This window comes from Sebastes fasciatus, chromosome 5, assembly GCF_043250625.1.
Source record: "Sebastes fasciatus isolate fSebFas1 chromosome 5, fSebFas1.pri, whole genome shotgun sequence".
Lineage (NCBI taxonomy): Eukaryota > Metazoa > Chordata > Actinopteri > Perciformes > Sebastidae > Sebastes > Sebastes fasciatus.
This window is the reverse complement of record NC_133799.1, coordinates 23,235,878-23,259,741: the sequence shown is the minus strand read 5'-3', so window position 1 is coordinate 23,259,741 and position 23,864 is coordinate 23,235,878. Positions and strand designations below refer to the sequence as shown.

At 39.1% G+C, this 23,864-nt stretch overlaps 2 protein-coding genes across 3 annotated transcripts in view; both read right to left on the bottom strand.

Annotated features, from left to right (window-relative positions):
- Positions 1-23,864, bottom strand: part of LOC141768023 (E3 ubiquitin-protein ligase MARCHF2-like) — a 100,303-nt gene that overhangs the window by 38,303 nt on the left and 38,136 nt on the right. The gene's annotated exons all lie outside the window — the stretch shown is intronic.
- Positions 182-22,409, bottom strand: sh3gl1b (SH3-domain GRB2-like 1b). Its single transcript, XM_074635889.1, has 9 exons — positions 22,025-22,409; positions 13,044-13,112; positions 11,516-11,588; positions 11,286-11,429; positions 10,811-10,944; positions 10,554-10,712; positions 9,030-9,133; positions 8,713-8,846; positions 182-4,318 (listed from the first exon to the last, which is right to left on the bottom strand). Exons 1-9 carry the CDS (start codon positions 22,067-22,069, stop codon positions 4,125-4,127), a joined length of 1,056 nt encoding a protein of 351 aa, XP_074491990.1. The 5' UTR covers positions 22,070-22,409; the 3' UTR covers positions 182-4,124.

Genomic DNA, 23,864 nt, shown 5'->3' with positions numbered 1-23,864 from the left:
TTGTACACTAATTTTTAGCCGCAAGCTGCTAGCATGGCTAAAAATACTCTACTCTACTATGGAAGTTACTGGTTTAGAGTGTTTTATGCATGAAGCCAGAGGAATATTTCCTTATTTTTGCGTAAGTTCAAATGTCTTAAATATTCAAAGCCAGCCATAATGATGTCAGAAGACCTCGCCATTGAAATGCAACAATAGCACATTTTTCTTTTTTATTTATTGTAAGAAGGGGGGGGACGGGACAGGAAAGAAGCACGTACAAATACTTTGATAATAAAAGACAAAATATTGCGGTTAAATTTCTGTACTCATACCAAAAGTAAAAAGGCATCTTAAATCTAAAGACAAACATTTACAAGGTGTAATATAGGACTACATGCAAAGATTAATTTAAATGTTTTTAAGGTCTTGTATATAAAAAATAATACTATAGAGAGCCAGAATGATTTAATGCTGTTCAAAAGAGCATTTAAGACTGATTAAACAAATACATAGCCCTTTAAAAAAAAAAAAAGAAATCAGTGGGACATTTTTTTTTTCAAACATGGATTAAAATCTACATAAAAAAAACAGTTTCCGCTGGTGGTCTGCTGATAAAACCTCACATTAAGTCCAGGAAACTGCCTGTAGTGTCAGAACTGTGCAGAAATGTGCACACATGCATTTCATCTTTACACAGGAAAAGTGCCAACGGCTAGAAATAAAAAGTAGAAAAGAAATTCTTGACCATATTCTGAAGTAGCTAGGTTAGGTTTTGGTTGCTGGATTAGTTGCGCTACTTTCCCTCCCTTCTTTTCCACTAAAGGCACTAAATCAAAGCTAGCAAGGACTTTTATTTTTGATAACAGTGTGATCCAGACAGCACCTCCTACAGTCCTTTAACTTTGCCCTGAACTTGATACAAGCATTGAAATGTAGTAAGATCAGAGATGTAAACATATTAGACAAGGACAAAACTCAGGAGTGGGGGGAAGTGTTTGGCAGCGTGGAGTGACGGACAAACACAGATAATAAGAGGGGAAATGTAGCAGGAAGATAAGAGCACACATTTGTCATTCACAATTAAAACTTTTTACCCACCCAGACAATTAAAAAACAAGCTGGACTGACGATACGTTTGGTAAGGATTCATGTTTGGTAACAAAAGTTCTCCAAATTAGTCAAAGTGGACGACAGCTTAGTTATTTTTCCCTTGATGTTTTCCCTTTCACTCCAGGTCTTTCCCTCATACTGAACAGTGTATGTTGGATCAGACTCCATCTGCAGGTGTGGACTGTGGCTAAATCCAGAACAAGGAACCAGCCTTGTCTTAATAGATTAACTAAGCAGGAACGACACCTGTCTACAGCCCAACGTACTAACAAATAAATCAAATCAGAGCCATCGTGATCATCCGAATAGAGAGGTGAAGTCCCCACATTGACCAAGAAATAAGACCAACACGGGACCTTATTTCGGAAAAAAAATATAAACGTAGTCAACGGCGAGAGACAAATCATTTTTTGATCCAGTTTGAATTGCGCCATGAATCAGACATGATATTTGTCAAGTTCAAGATAATTTTGCAAGTCAAGAAAGTCACAGTTTGTTGTAAAACTGTTGAAGTATAAGACTGTGAAAATACGTAATTAGAAAGACTCCACCATGGATGTATAAAGAGAACTGGAGAGTGACGCATGAAGCCAAAATGGCTCGACTGCTGAGTGATAAAGGACCCGGATCATCCGGCGACCTTCCGCATCTATTGGGCCCATAGAGCAGGCGCAGTAGCGTTTCCTTTAACTCCGCCTCCCACCCTCGGTTCAGCCTCGGTCTGGGGCTCACTCACATGAACGGAGGAATGGAAATAACTTTGGATTCAGCTATTAGTGCATTTACAACTTTTAGGACCGAATGATTTAAATAAGGGTTATTCAAGTGTTCATACTGGGAAGTTCATTTACCTCAAAAAAAAAATATCCGCTGAGTTACAGACGTCTCTTTCTCTAAGTCTATGGGAAAAAGTATTTTTGGGCCCAATGGCATCACGTGACGGACACGGAAGTTGTAATTCCACCGTTTGGCTGCTACGAAAATTTGCTTCAAAGCCCGGTGCTCTTCATGGAGGCTTTCACTACACAGCCAGAGGTCACGTAGTGACATCTCTCTCTCTCTAAAGCTACGATGTCTGTGTGTTTCGTACTGGGATGAACTCACACCCGGCTGACAAAAAGACCAGGAGTCGCTGGATAAAAGTTCACTGAGCGGTTTCACACAAAAATAAATGATACTACAACAAACTGAGACTTTCTTCATTTGCAAAATGATATTTTAAATTGACAAACATCATATGTGTGATTCATGCTGCAATTCAAACGGAATCAAAAAAATATTTGTCTCTCGCTGTTGACTACCGTTCATATTTTTTACGAAATAAGGTCCCATGATGGTCCACCGGAAGGGGCGGGACTTCACCTCTCTATCACGGGGTCAGAATCAGTTTCAAAGCACAAAGTTTCACATTCTCAAAGACACGAGGGCAGACAGAAATAGTGGGACACTTAGTGATGACTATGAAAAGACTGACCAGCAGCGTCATCTATTCAGGCACTGCACGGAGTTAACAGGCGCCTAAAACGGGTCCAAAAGACCAAATAAAGGAAAAGGCTAGGACCAAAACTACATGAATATATGGCTATGTTACAGAATACTTAGCAGTTTAACAAACAGGCGCACAGAGCGATATGTTTCTATTGCATTTTATAAAAGACTTTTTGGCTCTGTCTCCTCTATCGAACAGACTAGCAGACGACCGCTAAACAACTTCTGCATCTCTAGACGACAAACACACGCCGGCCTCGAGTGGCAAAAAGGTGCAACGTCTGCATTTAACTTTGGGGTCGGTGTGTAATGGTGGAGTTACGTCTGTCACACAAGCATCAATCTCATTCGAGGACCAAGGTGCAATTACAACATTTTCAGGGATAATATACAGCGAGCCGGACATTATTGTGAAATAAACCCCGACAGGGTGATGTTATTTTCACAACAATGACTCTCTAGCTGTACGTTATCCCGCTTATTACACGGCTACTTACTTAAGAAATCATTTGATACAAAAACGGTCCGCCAGAGTCCGACATCAGAACTGCGCCCATAGCAACGGTCTGTTATACATAGCAACGGTCTGCTATAAAGAAATAACAGACCATAGAACGCCATGATTGAGCAATCAGAACCGAGTATTCAACAAAGCCGTGTAATAAGCAGTTTAAAAAACTACTGTAGTAGGTTGAGACGAACATAAATCAAATACTGAAACAATATAAGGACACCACAGTATCGGGCCGGTTGTCTTCTGAAGCTGTCACCAGTGCACAGCTTAGACAGAGATCTTTAAAAAGAGCACTATAAATAGACCCAAACCTCAAAACGGTCTAAATCACAAACTAATTTCGTCTCGTTTCTCATAAAAAATGTGAATGCAGGTTTTTTTCTTTTTAGATAAAACTAGTTAAACTACATTTCTAGTCGTGTGTGGTTCCATTTTAGTTTAAGTAAAGGTAATTCTCAGTCTCGCCAGCAGGTGGCATCAAGAGATGAGCTCCAGTCCTTAAGGGGCACAAACGAAGGTTTCAGTTTTGAAATGAGGATAATATTCAGTCCAGTTACACACCATGTTTACTGTGAGGTTTGAGTCGGCCTCTTCAGACTGAAAACTGACTGTTAAACAGACTGCAGTCACACCAAAAGGATGATTTGAACGTGCCATCCGATCATAACCGCCAGGTTTAACATAAATTATCTTTACGATATCAGTAATTTGTGATTAAAGACAAATATTGCTTATAAATGTGTCAACAGTTAGTCCTCAGGAAATGTTTCAGACTGCCAAATAACGGATGATGACGTTTTGTGTCCAACCTTTTACCTTTGGCTGGAGGTGGAACAGGTTCTGGTCTGGACTTTGAAATATGACCATCTTCTCCAAGTGCTCGTCTGTGATGGTGACGCCGGAGCTGAAGGTGAACATGAATGTTCTGTGGACCATCCCTTGGCTTCGCTTTCCTCCCTCTCTACTAATCCTACTTGCTCTCACCTCCTCCTCCTCCTCTCCATCAGTCTCCTCCTCAGCTCTCTTTACATTAGTGTGGCAACGGAACGAGGACCTCAACGTAGTTGAGAGGGAAGAATCCCGACTGGCTGTTCAGCATGCCCTCGTACCAGTTCTCGTCGATCTGATTGGTCAGGGTGATGATGTCGCCCTCGCGGAAGCCCAGCTCTCCCTCGTTCTCTGGATCAAAGTCGTACAGCGCCTTACAGCTCGGCTGCTCCGGTGCTGAGAAAATACAAGTAACGAGAGAAAGAATGAGGAAGATGAGGACAAAATGAGGAAAACTCAAAAACTTCAGGATGCTCTCAGACACAGTGAGGGGGCCACAGTGAGGGGGCCACAGTGAGGGGGCAACAGTAGTGTCATTTTCAGGAAAAACTGTCACACAATTTCACCACCTTCTACGTGGATATGTCCAATCAGTGTTGATGGTAAGTGTAGTTGACTGAAACAATAAATTCCTCAGTGCTGCTATATTGACCAAGAAAGCTGCAGTTCTACAGCTGCAAAATCTGTAGCTCTTCCATATACCAGTGACGTGACAGTGACGTACTTGGTATACGGAAGAACTATACAGTGCTACTTCAGCTTTGGCAGCTGTTTGGCGAGAGAGAGTTGACAACAAGACGATGGCGGAGGATTTGGTGTCGAAGCGAAAAGCAAAAGTGCCTATATGGCAATATTTTAGATTTAAACCCAATGCTATCAGGGAACATAACGCCAATGAGGTAATCGCCATGTGGAGGATGGAGCGGTCCCAACCGGTGTGCACGGCGGGGTAGCGCTGGATGGAAACCTGCAGCCTCTCAGCGAAAGCTCTACCGGAGAGGTGAGACACACCGCCACGCGATATTAAAAATCAAAGTAAGTGCGCTACACATATTGAGTGCCGTCTTTTCTTGTAAAATGTCCGGTGTAATCAGTAACACCGGTGTTGTCACAAGTTTATTAACTGGTGGGAAAATGTCCTCACCATCACATCCCTACTACGCAGCAGGAGAGATCTGCTTTGTTGGTCAATATAGCAGCACTGGCAAATTGATTTCTTCAGTGGAATACATTTAGCATCAGCACTGACTGGACATCCACATAAAAGGTGGCAAAATTCCCCTTTAAGCATGCAATCTACTGCAGACTGTAGTTCATACTTGTTTACACGTGTTAGTATAACATTAGCATTTGGTGCAGTCAGATCAACTTAAACACAGCATTACAAACAAGCTCAAGAGTGCTGACAAGTTGAAACTACAACATCCTCTGACACCACGTTTTGTGTATAACTGTCCTCCTCCCTCCCTGTCCATCGTTTCCTCCGTCTGTCCCTCTCTCTGTGTCGTCACACAGATCAGCAGAGAAGACTGGAGCTCCACACACAAGACAAGCTCGGCTTTTTTGTCTCCAAACAATTTTCTCATTGTATCAAGTTGACCCCACAGACTGCTGGGCAGGCTAGTGACGGGGAAAGCTTCTCTGTGTTTGACTCTGTACTGTATCAGTTTACAGGGGCGAGAAAAAAATAATGTAAACACTTAATCCAATAGAACCAACTCTGAATAACAGTTACAAACATTTCTCTAAAGGTAGGTTGTATTAGAATAAACGCCAAATAGTGGGGCAGGTTCTCTGTTTGAAAGAAATCTGACGAGCAAATGCTGGTAATTAGCTTGTAAGACTCACTTTTCCATCAGTGCTTGTGATGTTGATTTAGTTGTTTTGAAGATAATGGCATTCTTAATTGTTTGTTATTTTGTCTTCCTTCAACGATGACCGGTTATGAACACAAAACATAGATGAATAAATATATTCATGAGTAAACTTGTTAGCAAACGATTGTTTACAGCAGTTATGGGGCAACATTATTAGTCATTCTATCAGCTGTTTGGTGCTGAGCAGGTAGTGTACAGTGGATATTTAGAGCTTCTTCTCTGAAAACGACAGTATGAGAGCGCTGAGAGTGAACCAAAACAATGCAGTTGCGGGTCGGATCGCTAAAAAATGAGCTGAAACTCGCTAAAAACCTCTGTAGCCGAGGGGAGCTGCAGATTTAGGTGATAATCCTCTATAGGTTCATTAGTGACCCCTTTCACATTGTCATGTGACACATTTTTATTATAAAATATAATAGCACAATAGCAGCTCAAAGTAAATAGGAGATCAATTACAGTGATTTCAATATAAATTTGCATCATATGCAGCAAGCTGCTCCAACGTAAAAGCAGTACTACCCTGTAGGGCTGATTCTGATTGGTCAATCACAGCATTCTGCTCTCTGTAATTTCTGTATAACAGACCGTTGCTATGGGCGCAGCTCTGATGTCGGATTCTGGCGGACCGTTTTTGTGTCAAAATATTGATTTCTTAAGAAAGTAGCCGTATAATAAGCGGGATAATGTACAGTTCTTTCCCAACAATGACCGGGTCGCTGCTGCAGCCTCTGTGTCGGAGCTCTCCACACACCGACGTCATTGACCAAAGCACTTGCTTCATAACTTAACAATGTAGTAATAATAATACCAATATAGCATTTTGTAACAAAAGGATGTAGTTTGGAAGTTTGTCAATTGTTTCTCGAATGAATTAGATCCTGACTGCTCTTTTAGGATGTGTTAAATAGCCGCACAGTTAAACAAATAGCGGATTGAGTCAGTGGTTGCAGAGGTGTTAAACTCTTAGTAAGTCAGACTGCAGTATCTTTCTACACTACAGGATGTGGATCTCATACAAAACCACACACATGCAGTTGAAGTAAACGTTCACCATAAACCACCAATAATGTGTCAAACCTGTGAGAAGCGACTTGTATCCTACTTCCTATATTTCACACCAGAAGCTGTGCAAGCACACGGGAACGTTTCAACACCACAAGAAAAAAAAAAAAAAACGAGCCACACACAATCTGTGACTCACACAATCTGTGTTTCCTAAAGGACAATGTGGCCAAGTGAAAAGACGGCTCTGATGATATCACAGGAAAGAGGAACAAGGTCAGTTGGAGAAAGGCCAGCCAGATGACAGGGCAGGATACACACTCACTCACACACACACACACACACACACACACACACCCTTGCCCCCCATTGCACAAAACAGACATCCATTTTCTCATGGTCAACATTCAATGCATGCCACCATTTACACAGCCTCAATAAGACAACAGAAAAAAGACAATTCATTTCACATGTTTGTGCTGATTGGTTGCAGGTCTTCAGCGATCATGTTGGCAATGTGGAGATTTTTCTTCCAGCTTAGTTTCTGTCAGATTTCTAAAGAATGTGTTCAATGCAGGAACGCTAGTTTGGCTCAGTCCATCTGCTGTGTGTGTAGAAACAGCTGGATGTTTTATTGCTGTAGAAACTCTGGTATGGCAGCTCTTTTACACACATCTTATGCTGCCCTTTTGTGTGAGTGTGGCTTTGAGAGTGATGTAATTGAATACAAAATCATGCCTGAGAGTAGAGCTGCAACGATTTATTGATTAACAATTAAATGAATCTGCGACTATTTTGATAATCGATTAATCACTTTGAGTAATTTTCTTAGAAAAAAAAGGTGAAATTCTGATTCCAGCTTCTTAAATGTGAATATTTTCTGGTTTCTTTACTCCTCTATGACAGTAAACTGAATATCTTTGCGTTGACAAAACAAGACATTTGAGGACGTCATCTTGGGCTTTGAGAAACACTGTTCCGACATTTTATAGACCGAAAAACTAATTGATTAATTGAGAAAATAATCTGTAGTTGCAGCCCTAAATCGATTAGCCAATTGACCGAAAATTATTCGGCAACTATTTTGTTAATTATTTAGATCATTTTTCAAGCGAAAATGCCAAACATTCACTGTTTCCAGCTTCTCAAATGTGAGGAGTTTCTCTTTATATCATTGTAAACTGAATCATTTTATTTTTTATTTTTGGTCAGACAAAGCAAGATAGTTGAATATGTCAACTTGGGTTCTGGGAACTGGGCCCTTTTCACTATTTTCTGCTGTTGTACACAAACAAAAGGATTTATCGAGACAATCAGCAGAAAAAATTGCTAATAAAGAAATTAATAATAAACAATAGTTGTTAGTTGCAGCCCAAAAAAATGAACAATCATTGCTGGAAGTCAATAAACAATACTGAAGTGTTGAATAGTAGTGTTGGATGTTTAAAATCAGCATTGATCTCTATTATTATGCCAATTCATATCAATGTTGAGGCATCAAGCAAAATCAAAACTCTACATATTTAGTTCCTGCAATGGCATGTCATGTTTTTTACTAAAGTAGAAGACTCTTGTGTAGAAAACCGATAGTGGATTTTTAAATTTTTTAATCGATTAATCGAGAATATAATCGACAATGAAAATAATCACTAGTTGCAGCCCTAACAGAGTTTATTTTGTTCTTTGTTTTGTCAACACATCATCTATTCTCTGGTGCAAAACTCAAATGGCGGCTCCTGAAGAGGTTAGCGTAGATGCTGCAATAGCATCACTTACATCAGAACTGAACTATTTCTTCATTGGAAGAAGAGCAAAGAACAGCACTGAACGTGTAAAGTACGGCGATGTTTGTTGATCCTCACTAACATATATTCAGAAATGTGTTTTTAGAGCCCATCAGCTGTTTCTTACCTGAGTTGCGTGAAGGTGGAGGGGCCACTGAGGTCGAGTAGCAGCCGTTTGAATGGTTGTCGTCTCCGAAGTCAAAGATAGGTTTTGGTTTCGGTGTGTATTCACGTCTTGGTCGATTCTGAGCATCACTCATCCTGTTCAAAAAGAGAAGTTGATTTACATTCCCAAACCTCCACAATAAATACAAAATGATGTTTGAAGTTAATGTGACTGAACCTTGACTTGAAAAGCTCTGAGCAGAAAGCTGCACAGTCAGATGCACTGTACAGTATACACAGTATGTTGGTATTTGTGTGTGTCAGGTGTCATTACTGCACCTGTCTCTGAGTTTGTCAGACAGCTCCTCCAACACCTGCACAGCCTGTCTGTGGTACTGCACCTGGGACTCCACCAGGGACGACAGCTGGCTCACCTGCTCTATCTAAACACACACAGATAAAGATACATCATATACAAAAGATAATCAGTGTCACTTTGTTTGAGTTACTGTATTTGTTATTCCAATGGATAAACAGTTCCATATCCTGGATTATAAACACACAGTTCATAAAAGCCCCAGTGAAAACATGTGGGCGTATCAAGGGTGCTTCAATCAATCGACCACCGATCATTATCGGACGATTTTTGTTCTAAATAATTTAATTGGAGGTTTCTGTAAAGGCCGATCAGAAGACGTATCGATTCTGAATTGAAATGTTTTCAATACTCATTTGTCTGCTTTCTTGCCTGCTCTTTAATTCGCTGAGACTTAACTCATTATCCACTTTTTCTGGAGCATTCAACCTCATCTCAAATGTCTAAAATTATCTTTCTCGCTCAAATCTATAGTTATACAGTATTTAAATAGTCAGGGGGAACAACATGAAAAGAGGCTGGAAGTAGAGAAATAACAGTAAATATGGAACAGATAGACTTCCTCCAGGTAGCACTGGTCCTATTCACACTGTCAACTATTCCTCAATATTAAAACTAAACCCTCAACTGCTGTGCTGTAGTATAACAAAACACACAAATCAATTCACATGCACTCAGATATACTGTATGCTCTAAGCTGTTTTGTTCTCCTATGCCTCCTCACCTACAGGAGTGCACACCTGCAGTTACGTACAGGGCAAACAAATACTCTAATTCCTAAACCCAAATAGTGATTAAATGTTAACTACAGCTATTTAAAGACACGTTTATCTCCAGTGTGAGTGTTGGCTAAACACCTTTACAGGTGTAACGATTGGCGTGTGTTTGTCCTGTGGGTGTGTACTGAATACCAGCGAAAGTGAAGCTCAGTCGAGCTCGACAATGAAGCAACTGATGAAATGTTTCCCATAAAACAGTAGAGCTTATACACGCTGCACAGTGCCAGAAACAGGTTGAGATAACAAAAAGGAAAAGAAAAAAGTGTGAAACATTGTCATAAATGGGGAGAAATGCGGGAGAATCGTGACTCCGGGAGGAAACCGAGAGAGGGCCAGGAAAAATGGGAGTCTCCCGGGAAAATCGAGAGGGTTGGTAAGTTTGGCCCCATGTTATGTTGCCTTTTCGCACATCAGCGAACTAATTTGCCTAATCTTCGCAGGTCTCTAGACCGTGGTGGAAACGCAGAAAACAGTTCCTTTAAAAGTAGGTCCAGAGACTAAAAGTCTTGGGAGCTTTAGGTGGAAACCAGGCTAAATGCTGTGTTAAGTTTGACTAGCTTTCACAAATCAGAAGCTATGTTTTAGCTGAGGAAAGGGGTCAACAGAATGACGGATGGACTGCACAGAAGAAGGATCAGGTTTACAATTATGCTTTCAGAGGTCGGACACTAACAACCACGCACTGAACAGTAATAAATCAGTCCTCACGTCAGTCTCCAGCAGGTTGTACATGCTCGTCTCGGCCACTTCCTTTGACTCGTGAAACTTCTCCAGGGCCTGTCTAAGCTCCTCATCTGGGATCTTGCCCTGACGCTTTTTCTTGTAATCGTAGTCCAAACGACGACCTTCCAGCTTCTTCAGGTGATGCTGAGGGGGTGAGAGCCAGAGTCAGTTTAGGAGGATGTGATCACCATCTTGGCTTAAATTCAATTTGACAATTTGAAGAGACGATGTTGTCAATGTACCTGTATCTCTCTGAGGTCCTTGTCACAGAGCCCTTGCAATGGATCAATGAAGTTCTGCTTGACATCGATATCTAGAGAGTCTTTGACTTCCGCCAATCTCTTCATGGATTCTCCAACATCTACTAGCGCTCCACCTGAGCCAAGCAGACAGAGATTAATATCTTAGTGACAGTAGATTTATAGTGTAGAACCACAGTTTCATATCGCAATCAGACCACACATTAAGTAACAGATAGTAATAAAATAAAACCACACACAGACACAAACAGACGGAAATACAATACTAAACATAGTCAAAAAGCGTTTCAAAGCACTGTAAACAGTTTGTGTGCACACCATCAGTCAGAATACACACACACAAGCACAACCATATACAGTAAACCACTAACCCATAATAACAAGCCCCAACATTCCTGTGCCAGGAATTTACGATCCAAAACTACAATACACACACACACACACACACAGATCTTACCGAAGTTAGTGTCCTCTCCGAGGTCCCGTCCGTACTTGCCCATACATTCCCCTAGCAGCCCCTCGGCCTGAGGGTAACCGGGGTTCTTCACCTGGCCGCGGATCTTAGACATGGTGTTCAACATGGACAGTTTGGCCCGCGATGCTGCAGAAGTAAAAACATAAAAATACATTTCATCACAGAGTTCAAACGGTTCAAATAAATGCATGAAAACAGGTTTTTCTTCTCACCTGGGTTGGGCTGAAGGTACTCTGATGTTTTGGAGATTACCTCCACTACCGCTTTACTGGTCACATCTACTTTCTACAAAACACAGCAAGCGCACACACATCACAAGTGTACCACAGAGCTACTGCAATCACACAACTAATATAAAGCAGTGACAGGCAAAGGTGGTATGCTGTTAATACCTTTTGTTAACCATTGCTTGCTCATAGGTTCAGAATCAGAATTGGTTTTAATCACCAAGTGCATACAAGTACAAGGAATTTTACTCTGGCTTTTATGCATCTTTCTAAGTGTACTTACACAGAAATAGAAATAACAGCGAGGAACAAGGACAACAAAACTGGACAAATAATAGAAATAACAGCTAGGGACAAGGACTAATAAAGGTGAGGAATAGACAGTGGCAGCTTGCCGTAGGCCGCAGGCCGCACTTTGCCGCTGCTCTGGTGTGAATTTGGCATAAAAGTTGATTTATAGTCGGTACATAGGCTCTACGCAGAGCAAGTGGCCTACGTTGTCGTGAGCATTTACACTTGTGCACTGGTGTGTCTGCGAAACCAAAACGCTAGTTGGGCGGTGGGGTTTCTATGCCACTGTGTTGAGTTTCTTTGTGTACTTCAAACAATGGTGAGTGAAACTGAGCGGATCATGTTGGAGTTGAAACTAGTAAATGTTGAACGACTGTTACTTTTTACTGCAATTACTGCGACGCAGAAAAGAGAGAAGACGTCAGAAGAGATGGTGTGTACGGAAATGTGAAGGAGGAAATGTGTAATGATACATCGATCTGGATGGATATACCGATTCAGTAATCAACGATCCAATATCATCGATGCGAAGTGAAAAACATCGATACATATCATCATCTTCAAGATACGCCTTTATTTTGAAATTTCTGTCCAAGTGTACCTCCTTCCTAGAGAGCCCAGTAATAAAATAGTCAAATCATATTTTAGCTTCTTTTAGTGAGTTGATAAAAATGTAACTGATTGTGTTAAATGGGGCATATGATATCGTCTCATATCGATCGCAGGCCCCTGATTTGAATTGAATCAAAACTGTGTTGTGGCAGACTTTGTGATATCAGCAGATATCGTATTGTTGTTGTAAGAATCAATATATTATCGTATCGTGATCACATTTGTGATTTACAACCCTACCAAGCGGACCAATTACAGTTGTTGTGGTCTGCGTTGAATACTTAAGCCATAGATTCAATGCATTAGTCTAAACCGGCTTCAAGAAAACTAGCAAATATTCACATTTGAGAAGCTGTAAACAGTACATTTTGGCATTTCTGGCAAAATTGTTGCTAATTGATTTGTTGTTTTCGACGTCTTCCACACAATTTTAAAGTGTCTCCTAAACCAACAGAGGGGGGTGTATTGCTTTAAATGGGGCGATAACATCAAGAACGGAAGTCCCACAGAAACAGCAGTGAGTTTGTTTACTGTGTGTAAAATCAACCAGGCCGACAGCGTTGGCCAAAGATGTTGCTCTTTTAAGACGCCACAAAGATGCCTCTCTTACCCGTTCCAAGTCTCTGAAGTCATCATCTAGTTTTGTTCCTTCAGCACCTCCGACTTTCTCACTTACCATCTAGAGGGAGAGAGAGACAGAAAGGGGGAGGAAAGATAGAAAGAGCGCTAATTAATTAAGGCTGTTCATAAGGTTTTCATTTGCGTGGGGAAACAAGCTCATCTCTAATTCACACATTCACACGCCTGCTCTGTGTAGAGAATGAACATTTCTTTTAGCGTTTGTTTACACTTTGCAGTATGAGAAAAATGTTGGACCAGCTAACTCACAATAAAAAACGAACAAAACGCTGCTACAACATAAAACATGTTGATTGAAAGCACATGTATTTCAAAGTGAGATCTCTCAGCACGCTTTTAGGCCACAGACAAAAGTCTAAGGAATGGAAAACAGTCTGTTTCTGTGCATGTACAGTACAGTAAGTGTTTTTGTACACCCTTCTTGGCTAATTAATTAAACTGGGAGCCGTATTTGTGCTTTTTCACACACAAAAGTTAGTCACAGAGAACTGGAACATTTATTAAACTGTTATTCTGGCTTTGTAATGAGTCTGTACTGTTGTGACTTCAAGATACTTAAAACCTTGACTGCTGCGTCCATGAGCTACACGTTTCCATATCTGAGTTTCTCTAAGTGGAATGGGCAGACAAACAACCCCCATTCCCACCAGTAAGATAATAAAAATGGCACGCAACAACAGTCCTTGGTTGCAGAGCAACTTGCAGACCTTTTCTGCAAAGACAAAAGAAAACCACAATGACTTCTTTTACTTAGCTTTATGCCGTGATTCCAGTCAAAATGCTTTTGTAGTATTAAAACTTGTGTCACACCAGGACATAAAGAATCTGTTTTGATCTTGTGCATTTAAGGTTTGAGGGAGGTTGTAACCACCCTGATGTTAATGTTTAATTATTTCTCCCACAGTATTAACAGGGGGAGCATTTCAAACTGTCTGGACCGTTAAAACACTCCAAAAGAGGTCCTGAAAGAGGGATAAATATTTTATTTCTAAGTTTTAATTGTATTCTCTTTAACACTATGGTAGATGTTGCTGAAGGTGAGGTTATTACTTTCCTAAAAAACAATATGCATATGAACAATATGAGGGATTCTTTTCACAGTTTTAACTTGATCAGTATTAAGACAAGTGTATATCTGTAGGACCTGGCCTATTCTATATTAGGGCTGTCGCGGTGAAGGAATTTCCCGTGCGGTGATAATGATTGTCTCAACAGCACAATATGCTGTATTATTGCAACTTCTTTTTTTGCAAATTATTTATTTATCCTGATTTTAGTGCTATATAAATAACATTTATTGTTAAGCTATTATTATTAGGTATACTGTTGCTTTGTAAATGAAAAAGATGACAGTTTAAAAAAAAATTAAATACCTGTTTATTGTTAAATGCAGAACAAAGAAGGGCAATGAGGCGCAGCGTCTGGTTGCTATGATCAGAAATATCAAAATGTCGGCACAAAGTAGAGTACTTGCTCTGGATGGTCTATGTGTATTCATTTCTCCTCAATGTTGTTGTTGTCCAGCACTTGTAGCCTACATGTAGGACGTGACGGTTGGTCTTGAACATTTGGTTGAACATTTTTCAACTCTTGACGACCATAAAAAACACCAAACGTGCAGCGCTCAGCGCAGAATAGATGCTCATCACCTCATCACGCTGCTGCCGTTTGTAGCAAAGTGTAAAAATGTGACACTTCCATTGCAAAGAATTAAAAAAAGTGAACTTGTCAATATTGGGGTATTACAATATTGCGGCTATGGCGACAGGCAGCCCTATATTATATAGGCATGCATAATTTAGCACAATCCTCCTGACACCTTTACAGATTGACCATGTGATCTTTCTTGGTGGTGTAGCACTCTGAAGTGGTTTATTAGACGTATTCAGTCCTTTGGTTAAAAGATGAAGACGCTCGTCTGTGATAGAGAAACAGCGGTGTGACTCATTTCCTACATGACTAAAAACTGCTGTTCGTGATTTACCAAGGAATTACCCAGACATCCTGGGTACTGAGGGAAATGCCCATTTAACGGGTATTATGATGGGGGGAGTGAACAGAAGAGTTAAGTAGTCACTAAGGTTTACATGAAATTAATGGAATTAATAACTAAGGTTTGTTTATCTATTACCTGTTCTAACAACCAAAAAAAAATGAAATACATAATGGTTACTGTTTCCCCTGCAGCAGCAACTGACGGACTGAACGGTCTTCAAGTTATACTGGTGAATCTCTGCTGTACGCGGAAAGCACATGACATGGAGGCCTTGAGGGGATTCAGGTCACAAGTAAAGATACAGCCTCAACTCTCTGTCTACTTAGCATTTGACTCCTAACCTCAGAGTTAACATTGCAGTCTGCGGTCCTACATGTTTGCTATCTTATCTTTTCCCGAAACTTTAGTCTGCCTTACAAGACCTTTAAGGAGCATTATTTTTTTAGTAAACCACTAAACTTGAGATCTTCTGATTTGGGGATTAAGTAGCAAAGTGACTTGTTAGCCACTAAGTAATGTTGCATTTTTCTCTTCTGCTAATGAAAACATCAAGTTCTCATGTCAGTGTAACATCATTATTTACATGTACACAGGCTCAAAGGAATGAAGACCAAAAACATCCACAAAGAGGTTACAATCTGGAAGTTTTGGTATAAACACGCACAGAGCGACACAGCAAGATCAGTCTACAACAGATATCATTTTCATCATAATGACATTATTTTAAGCTACTATTAGTCAGTTAAATGCTACTGCATTATAACAAGGCTTAGTTCAAGAGCTTATTAAGCTATTAAGATGACTTGAAGATTGCAAAACCCAGAAAGTTGACTCATACAGAGGCCTAGACACCAAATGAGTTGTAAGCTAAAGAGGTAAAGTGGCAGCCTAATATTGTTTTTTAACATATGAAAAATCAGCTGATAAACATCAGATGGTGGGAAAAACATTACTTTCTGGCGGTTATTTCAGCCATACAACAAACGTGTCTTTTTGTTGTAGCATATGCTATTATCAAAACTATTATTTGCACCAAGTATATGTCTGGACCGTGTATGATCAGTCTGTGAATTTGTTGCTAAATTGTTAAACAAATAGTCAGTGGTCATGTCTATAATGTTAAATCCAGCGGTACATGTCTACCAGGTCCGGCGAGGACATTAAGGGACACGCTGAGGGACACGCTTCATTCTTTTTGAAAATCTTTTCCTTCATTGTTACTTCACTAAGTGATGCCTCTGGGCGCTTGTGCTTTTAAATAGTTTCCCACCTCCCTGCATTTAAAATTCAAAATGCAACCTACTCCTGGTTATTTCCAGTAAATCATTAAGCCTACAACTACCATTTCCTCCTTTATATGCTCAGGAGCTGCAGTCTCTCACCAGCACCTGTATAGAGTGCTCCAGGGATGACGTATTTTTTCTAGGCCAACCAGGAAGTTAGCATCGCCCTGGTTCCCTCGACAAAAAGCCAATGGGGTTTTTCCATTGGGTTTTGGATTATTGCAGAAAATAAGCTCTGTGGTAAACACACATTTATGATAATTAAACGTTTTGGCCAGCAAGATAATCTTCAGAAATGCACACCACTTTTATGACTTTTGAAGTGTGAATGCAATCGGCAGAAGTAAAAGGCTAACGTTACGCTATAAACGAACTACACCACGGTCACATGAGCGCGAATATACACAACGAGGCTGTGAAGGCGGACGAGTCGGCGTTATGACGTCTTGTAGTCTCATTGTTAGCAACCGCCTTTTTTAAGACACGTAAAAGCTTCAAAACTCAGGAGTGGAGTATTAAACTCAAGGCAAGGGCAGCAAAAGTGAGGCTCATCTACAGAGCTCTGTGTGTTATTTATGTCATTAACAAAGAAAAGAGATAAATATAATTTAAAATGTGTTTGATATTTGCTTCGCATCAGCTGGTCCTTTGCATCTCTTTGCATCCGTGTCATCCATTAGAAACATGAAACATAACTTGATGGGTATTATCTCTTACTAACTGTAACCTTTTGATGTCCTCCATGTGCGCATAACTTTACATTTATTTTCAGCTGTAAATTTATGCATTTGAGAACCAGAAGATTTATAATTATCAGTGCATAAATAAACTTGATAAACTGCACAAATACAGTTAAAACTAGGGGTGGGGAAAAAAATCATTACAGCATAGTGTCGTGATATTTTATATGGCAATATTGTATCGATACATGGATGTCAAGTATTGATCATTTATTAGCTATTAGCTAAACTATTAACCTCTTAACAATCCGACGGGCCCGGCCGTTATTCTGTCTTTCAGAAGTTAGTGAAGATACTGGAATCATATGAAACTAGAAAACCTAAGGAATCAATTGGTACCAACCATGTCACACTAGCTTGTTGGGAAGAATGCTAAATAACGCTCCAACGTTACGCGAAATTTTGGAGAGGAAAAACTTGCATGGCCATTTTCAAAGGGTGTCACTTGACCTCTGACCTCAAGACATGTGAACGAAAACTCTGGCTGTTTTCGAAACCGCATACTATACTAGTAGTACGTACTGATTTGGCCAAAATGTAGTATGTAGTATGCAGTATGCGAACAAAAGCAAAATCTCCAGTATGCCAGAAATACCCGGATGACGTACTGATTTGGAAAAATTCTCCAGTATGCATCGGACCAGTCTAGCTCGCCTACTGTATCCCACAATGCAAAGCGGCGGAACAGCACAGGCTACGGGTATAAAAACAGCAGCCAGAAGCTGCTCTTTTTTTACGTTTTCTGTAGCCATTTCAACACTAAATTCACTTCTGAACGTTTTTGAGGCGAGAAATCAACTGTGTAGATTATTAATATCGGCAGTTTTACGAAGTTAGATGGCGAATCGAACATTTGTTCCACCGTTGTCGGAGTTTAGAAGCTCCACAGAATACCGTGACAGCCAGCGAGCGCCTGCCCGGGTCGCTGCCAGCAAGCCGGGTAGTCACGCTCAGAGACCGCTATGAGCTGCTGGAGCTCTCTAGAGACCGGTCTGTAGACGAGAGGCTTTGATTTCCTTGTTGACGGATAGTTTGTTTAAATATCACAACACAAATGTCCATTATAAATTAACAGGAACCTGTGTTTATTTGCCTTTTTTCGAGTTAAAAAGCTCCACAATCACCCGCGGGCGTAGTTCGCTGGAGAGCCGGCCAGTGACGCTCACAGAGCGGCTGCAGAGCAGCAGAGTGGCGAGGGAAGATGAGAGAGGAAGAGGAGAGAGAAGAGGAGAGGAGAGAGAAGAGGAGAGGGAAAGAGCAGCTTCTGACGGGGCAGAGAGGTTCCTGATGAGACAACATGACACTTTTTTAACATTTCTCTAATATCTGGAGGGAGATCAGTCCTTTTGCTGTAACTGAAAAAGCAGTTTGAGTAAAGTAAACGTTGTGGATGAATGTTTTATATTTCCCGTCTCTCCTCGTTGATGATCCTGTTTGTCGGACTTCTTTATGAGCTGTCAGAATAAATAGTTTAAACCTGCAGTATCTTATAAAGTAAACAAGCACAACATAAACAACAAAATCAAAGTTGTATTTTTTGATAATATTGTAATAGTGGTACAAGTTAGTTTTTTTGTCCTGTGCTTTAAGAGCTGGTTTGAAGGCTTAAGCCTCGTCTAGCATACTGCTAAATACATCACTTTAACTGTCACATACTGCATACTACTGAGGAACGCAGTATACAGTATGTACTGTATACTGCATACTGCGCTCCTCAGTAGTATGCAGTATGCGGTTTCGAAAACAGCCTGAGATGAACAGAGCAAAACTACTATCTTATTAGATAAAACAGATGTTGACAAACTGCATAATCTGCAGTTGAAAAAAGGCAATAAATCACGATATATCTTATCGCAATAATATATTGCATATCGCAAAATGTTTAAAATCGCAATAAGATTGTATCGTGAATTACGTGGAATATATAATATAATAATATAATTCCAATTCACATAAGACAACTAAAAAACCTATAGCTCTTTCAGTACCAAATTAAGACAATGGATGATTAATACATACGCGTCAGCACTAAATGCTCTATTTGTTGCTTCTATCTATATGTCCTGCTTGTCTGCAATGTTGTTTTATATTATGTATAAATGTCTTTACGGTTTTCTACTGCTTTTACCAACTGTGTCTCCTTTTCCAACATTTGGCTAACATGGCTAATTCTGGCATTTTTTATACCATGTCCATGTAGTGTATATTTGTGCAGTGTGCAAATTTTCCCACAGTGGGACTAATAAAGGAATATCTTATCTTATCTTATTTATTAATTTGTACTGTCCCTTCACAAATAAACTAAACCAAACTACACTAAACTAAGTATCGTGAATATTGCATCGTGGGCCCTCTGGTGATTCCCTTCCCTGTCTAAATCAGTTATTTCCATTCAGGACTAACAATCACTCCCACTGTCACACCTTGAGCTTCTCTAGGAGTGAGATGATAATTATGATCTAACTGCCTTTTCTAGTCTGACATTTCAGGTTTTTAAGATTCTGTGTCAGGAGTAATTCTTTGAAAAAACAGATAACAGGGAAGGAAAGACAGTAAAAAGAGAAAAACAAGGATGTGTGTATAAACTACAGGACACAGATATAATTTCCACGGCCAACTTCCTGCAGCAGAAAATCTGAGCTATGTCAAGTGTTTTTGGCTCTTGTGGAGTTTTGGCAAGAAAATCAGCTGCATTGCAGTCAAATAAAGAAGAACTCTCTTTACACCTCCTTCTCTGCATCATTCCTTTGGTCACTTTCTCATGCACTAATCCACCTGAAAACACCTTTACTATTCATTCTCATTATACAGTCAGTACTAACACGACAGCTTCTAAAAAATAATGTTATTTTTGCTCACAACCAAACCAGCAGGGATCTGAGTCTGTTCCTGACAGGAAACCAAATGTCTTTCCTGCTTAGATCAGCAGGGGTAGGAAGAAAAAAAATGTTTTTAACCGTCCCCGCCCATGTTTAAGAGAGCTGGGCAAAATTAAAAACATTCAAGGTTCAGACCCTAAAAGACTTGTTTTATGTGTGTCCATGGCAGGCAGTGGTATTTTCTAACGAGATGTCTCCCCTCAGCTGCACTGTATTGATCTGTCTCACTAAACAAAAGACTAGCTGGATAATAGGTAGCTGTGGCCTTGCTATTTAACCTAATGTTGAGGTTACACTGTTGCACAGATGGCTGAATAAACAACACTGTTAACTTAAAATGTGTCAAGACTTACTGACTTTTTCCCTTGTATTGTTTTTTTTACTCTAATGACTCACCCGGAGAGTCTATATAATATAATATACATATATATATATATACTTACTACAGCTTGTTTACACCTCTGTGTACACATAATACTTTAGTCCTTCTCATTATTACATACTACATTAATGTTTACATATATATATATATATATATATATTTCTAGTACTTCTCATTATTACATATTACATTCCTGTTTACACCTCTGTGTACATAGATTACTTCTGTGTCAAAATGTGTCAATACTTACTGGGTTTATATTGCATGACTTTTTCCTGTATTGTTTTTTTTACTCTAATGACTCACCCTCAGCTGCACTGTATTGATCTGTCTCACTAAACAAAAGACTAAAACACAGCTGGAAAATAGGTCACTGTGTCTTCACTGCAAGGAAGCATTGCTATTCAATTCAATTCAATTCAATTTATTTTTGTATAGCATCAAATCACAACAGAAGTTATCTCAAGACGCTTTATATATAGAGCAGGTCTATGACCGTACACCATAGTTTAGAGACCCAACAGTATCCACCTATACTCCATGCTATATAACCTAATGTTGAGGTTACACTGCTGCACAGATGGCTGATTAAAAACAACGCTGTTAACTTAAAATGTGTCAATACTTACTGATTTTTTCCTGTATTGTTTTTCTTTTACTCTAATGACTCACCCGGAGAGTCTATAATATATATATATATATATATATATATATATATATATATATATATATGTGTATGTGTGTATGTTTATATTGCGTGTTGTATTGCATGTGCATATTGTATATTATAAATAATAATTTGCATATATAAGAAAAGATAACGAATAGTCAATATGATTAAGTTAAATATGTAAGTAATGAATTGGTATTGTGATTAAGTTATATTATAAGTAATAAATTGGTATTCTGGATTGATAACAAATTTATATTTTGATAAGGATAATTATATCAGTAATTAATTTATATTTCTGTATGACACAGATTAAAGGTAATAATTATAGTTATAATAATAATAAATAATAAAAACGTAATTAGAGTATATGTATGGCTCATATACATAATACATCAGTTTTACATTCAGTTTTCCCATCTGAAATACAAATTAATTAATAGGTAACTGTGTCTTCACTGCAAAGAAAGCATTGTTATAACCTAATGTTGAGGTTACACTGAATAAACAACACTGTTAACTTAAAATGTGTCAATACTTACTGACTTTTCCCTGTATTGTTTGTTTTTTACTCTAATAATGAGTCAGTGGGAGAGTCCCCAGGCAAACAGAGCTAATGTTTACCACAGGCAGGATGTGTGTATTTAATCTGAATTGGTGCAATGCAGCTTAAAAACACAGTTTACCTGTAAACACACTAGTTATAAGTTAGCATCATAAATAGCATTAACTAAAGTTAGTAGTTCAACTCCAGTTAATGTAAAACATGTCCGATTAGATGCTCATTAACTTTACACGCTAGTTAGCTGTTAAAGAACACAAAGTAATAACTAAAAACAACATTTAATACACCGACACAAACTGTTTTCTGACGTTAGCTTCATGCTACATTAACCGTTATAAACATTAGCACCACTAGCTAACGATGCTAACAGATGCTAACAATGCTACATGACAGTTTTTAGCTAAACTAAGAAAACATAAAAAAGTTTTTGCACAAACCTGGCTGGCTTTATAAAACTGCTTCTTGAAGCCCGCTACCGACATCTTTGAAGTGTTCTTCAAACTTCCAACGAAAGGTTGTTAGATAGGTTGAAGTTAAAGTTAAAGTTAGTTATAAAAGGGGCAAAGTGTAGAGATGTTTAGGAGGATTCATAGGACCGAACAGCCGTCACTCCGAGTCACGACACGACTACTGACCACGTCAACGCCGAGGCTTGATTGTTCACCGCGGAGAGAAGCGGGATAAATACAACTAAATATTAGCGCCGAATTTAAAAAGAAAGCATTAATTAAATCTAGAGCACATTTGTTCGGTATACGGAGCACCAAATCTGCGCCAGCCACTGTGATTAAATCAGTTTCCTGAGTTTTGTTGATGGACTCTGGTGCTGGTGTTGTGTTGGTGCGCAGCGCCCTCTGCTGGATGGAGCTGGTGACACATCTGTCTGTCTGCTGCAGGAGCTACAGGCCAGATGTTCACATCTTCAGACAATATTATACTAATACAGTCTATCTAAAGACACAAATAAATAACTTAGTTGTCAGAATGTGTGTGTCGTTTTTCTGTAAAGAATAATGCAAATTTGTGGATATTTGATTTTGGGTATAAGTATGCATGGTCGGATGCTGTGTATTGTATATATACTGTATATATATATATATATATATATATGTATACGTGGTATGCAGTGTGCGCATGTAATGCAATGTGCGGTGTATGTATGTGTATATGTATGTGTATATGTGTATATATATATATATATAAATATATATATATGTATATACTGTATGTATATATGTATATATGTATATATACATATATATATGTATATACACATACATACACCGCACATTGCATTACATGCGCACACTGCATACCACATATACATATGGTATATATATATACCACATATATATATATATATATATATATAGTATGTAAGTATGTAATAATAAAGTATAAATCTCAAAATAGCCCATGAAATAAGAAATAATCCCACAACATTATTCATTATTCATATTTAACATGAATTATTATTAGTTATTTTCAGATGGATATCTCTGTTTGTTGAGTGTAGAATTGGGTTTGTGTGCAGTAGTGCATCAGTGGCACTATCCTGGGCACTGAAACGGGGGAGACTGACAGACAGAAGAACATGTCACCTTGGAGCGCTCTGCCGCACCATGCCAGGCCACGCCACGCCACGCCATGCCACCTCACGCCACAAAGCTTCGAATACTTTCGAATATTCCTCACCGAAGCTTCGAAGCCCAAAAAATGGTATTTGGGACAGCCGTAGTTAGGGTTAAAACCCCCAGAACCCTAATCCAAGCCCCGTATAAACTGTATTTATTATAATATAAATAAACAATCGTTCCCTGACATTGCTGGCTTAAAAGTGTTTAATCAATTTCAATACAATTTATACTTTTAACAATAAGTGCGGCCAGAGGCAGATCAAAAAGTGTGAGAAAGAGAGTTACAGGGATGAAAAGTGTATTTATTTATTTATTTATTTGTTGCCTCAATGCAGAAAATGAGAAAGGGCGCCCAACTGTATTTTATTATGATTATTATTATTTATTTATTTGTATTTTTTTCATTTATTATTTTTAATGAATATATTATTATATTATATTATATTATTATATTATTTTTATTTGTATTTTTTTTTAGAGGGCAACCAGCACCCCCCAGAAGGTGGCGCCCTAGACGGCCACCTACATGGCCTATGCCTTGAGCCGTCCCTGGCCCTTATCATGTCAGGTTATATTGTGTTTTAGTCATTCATATCCTCAAACTAATTTTTAATTAAATCAGCGCAAACCACTTGACACA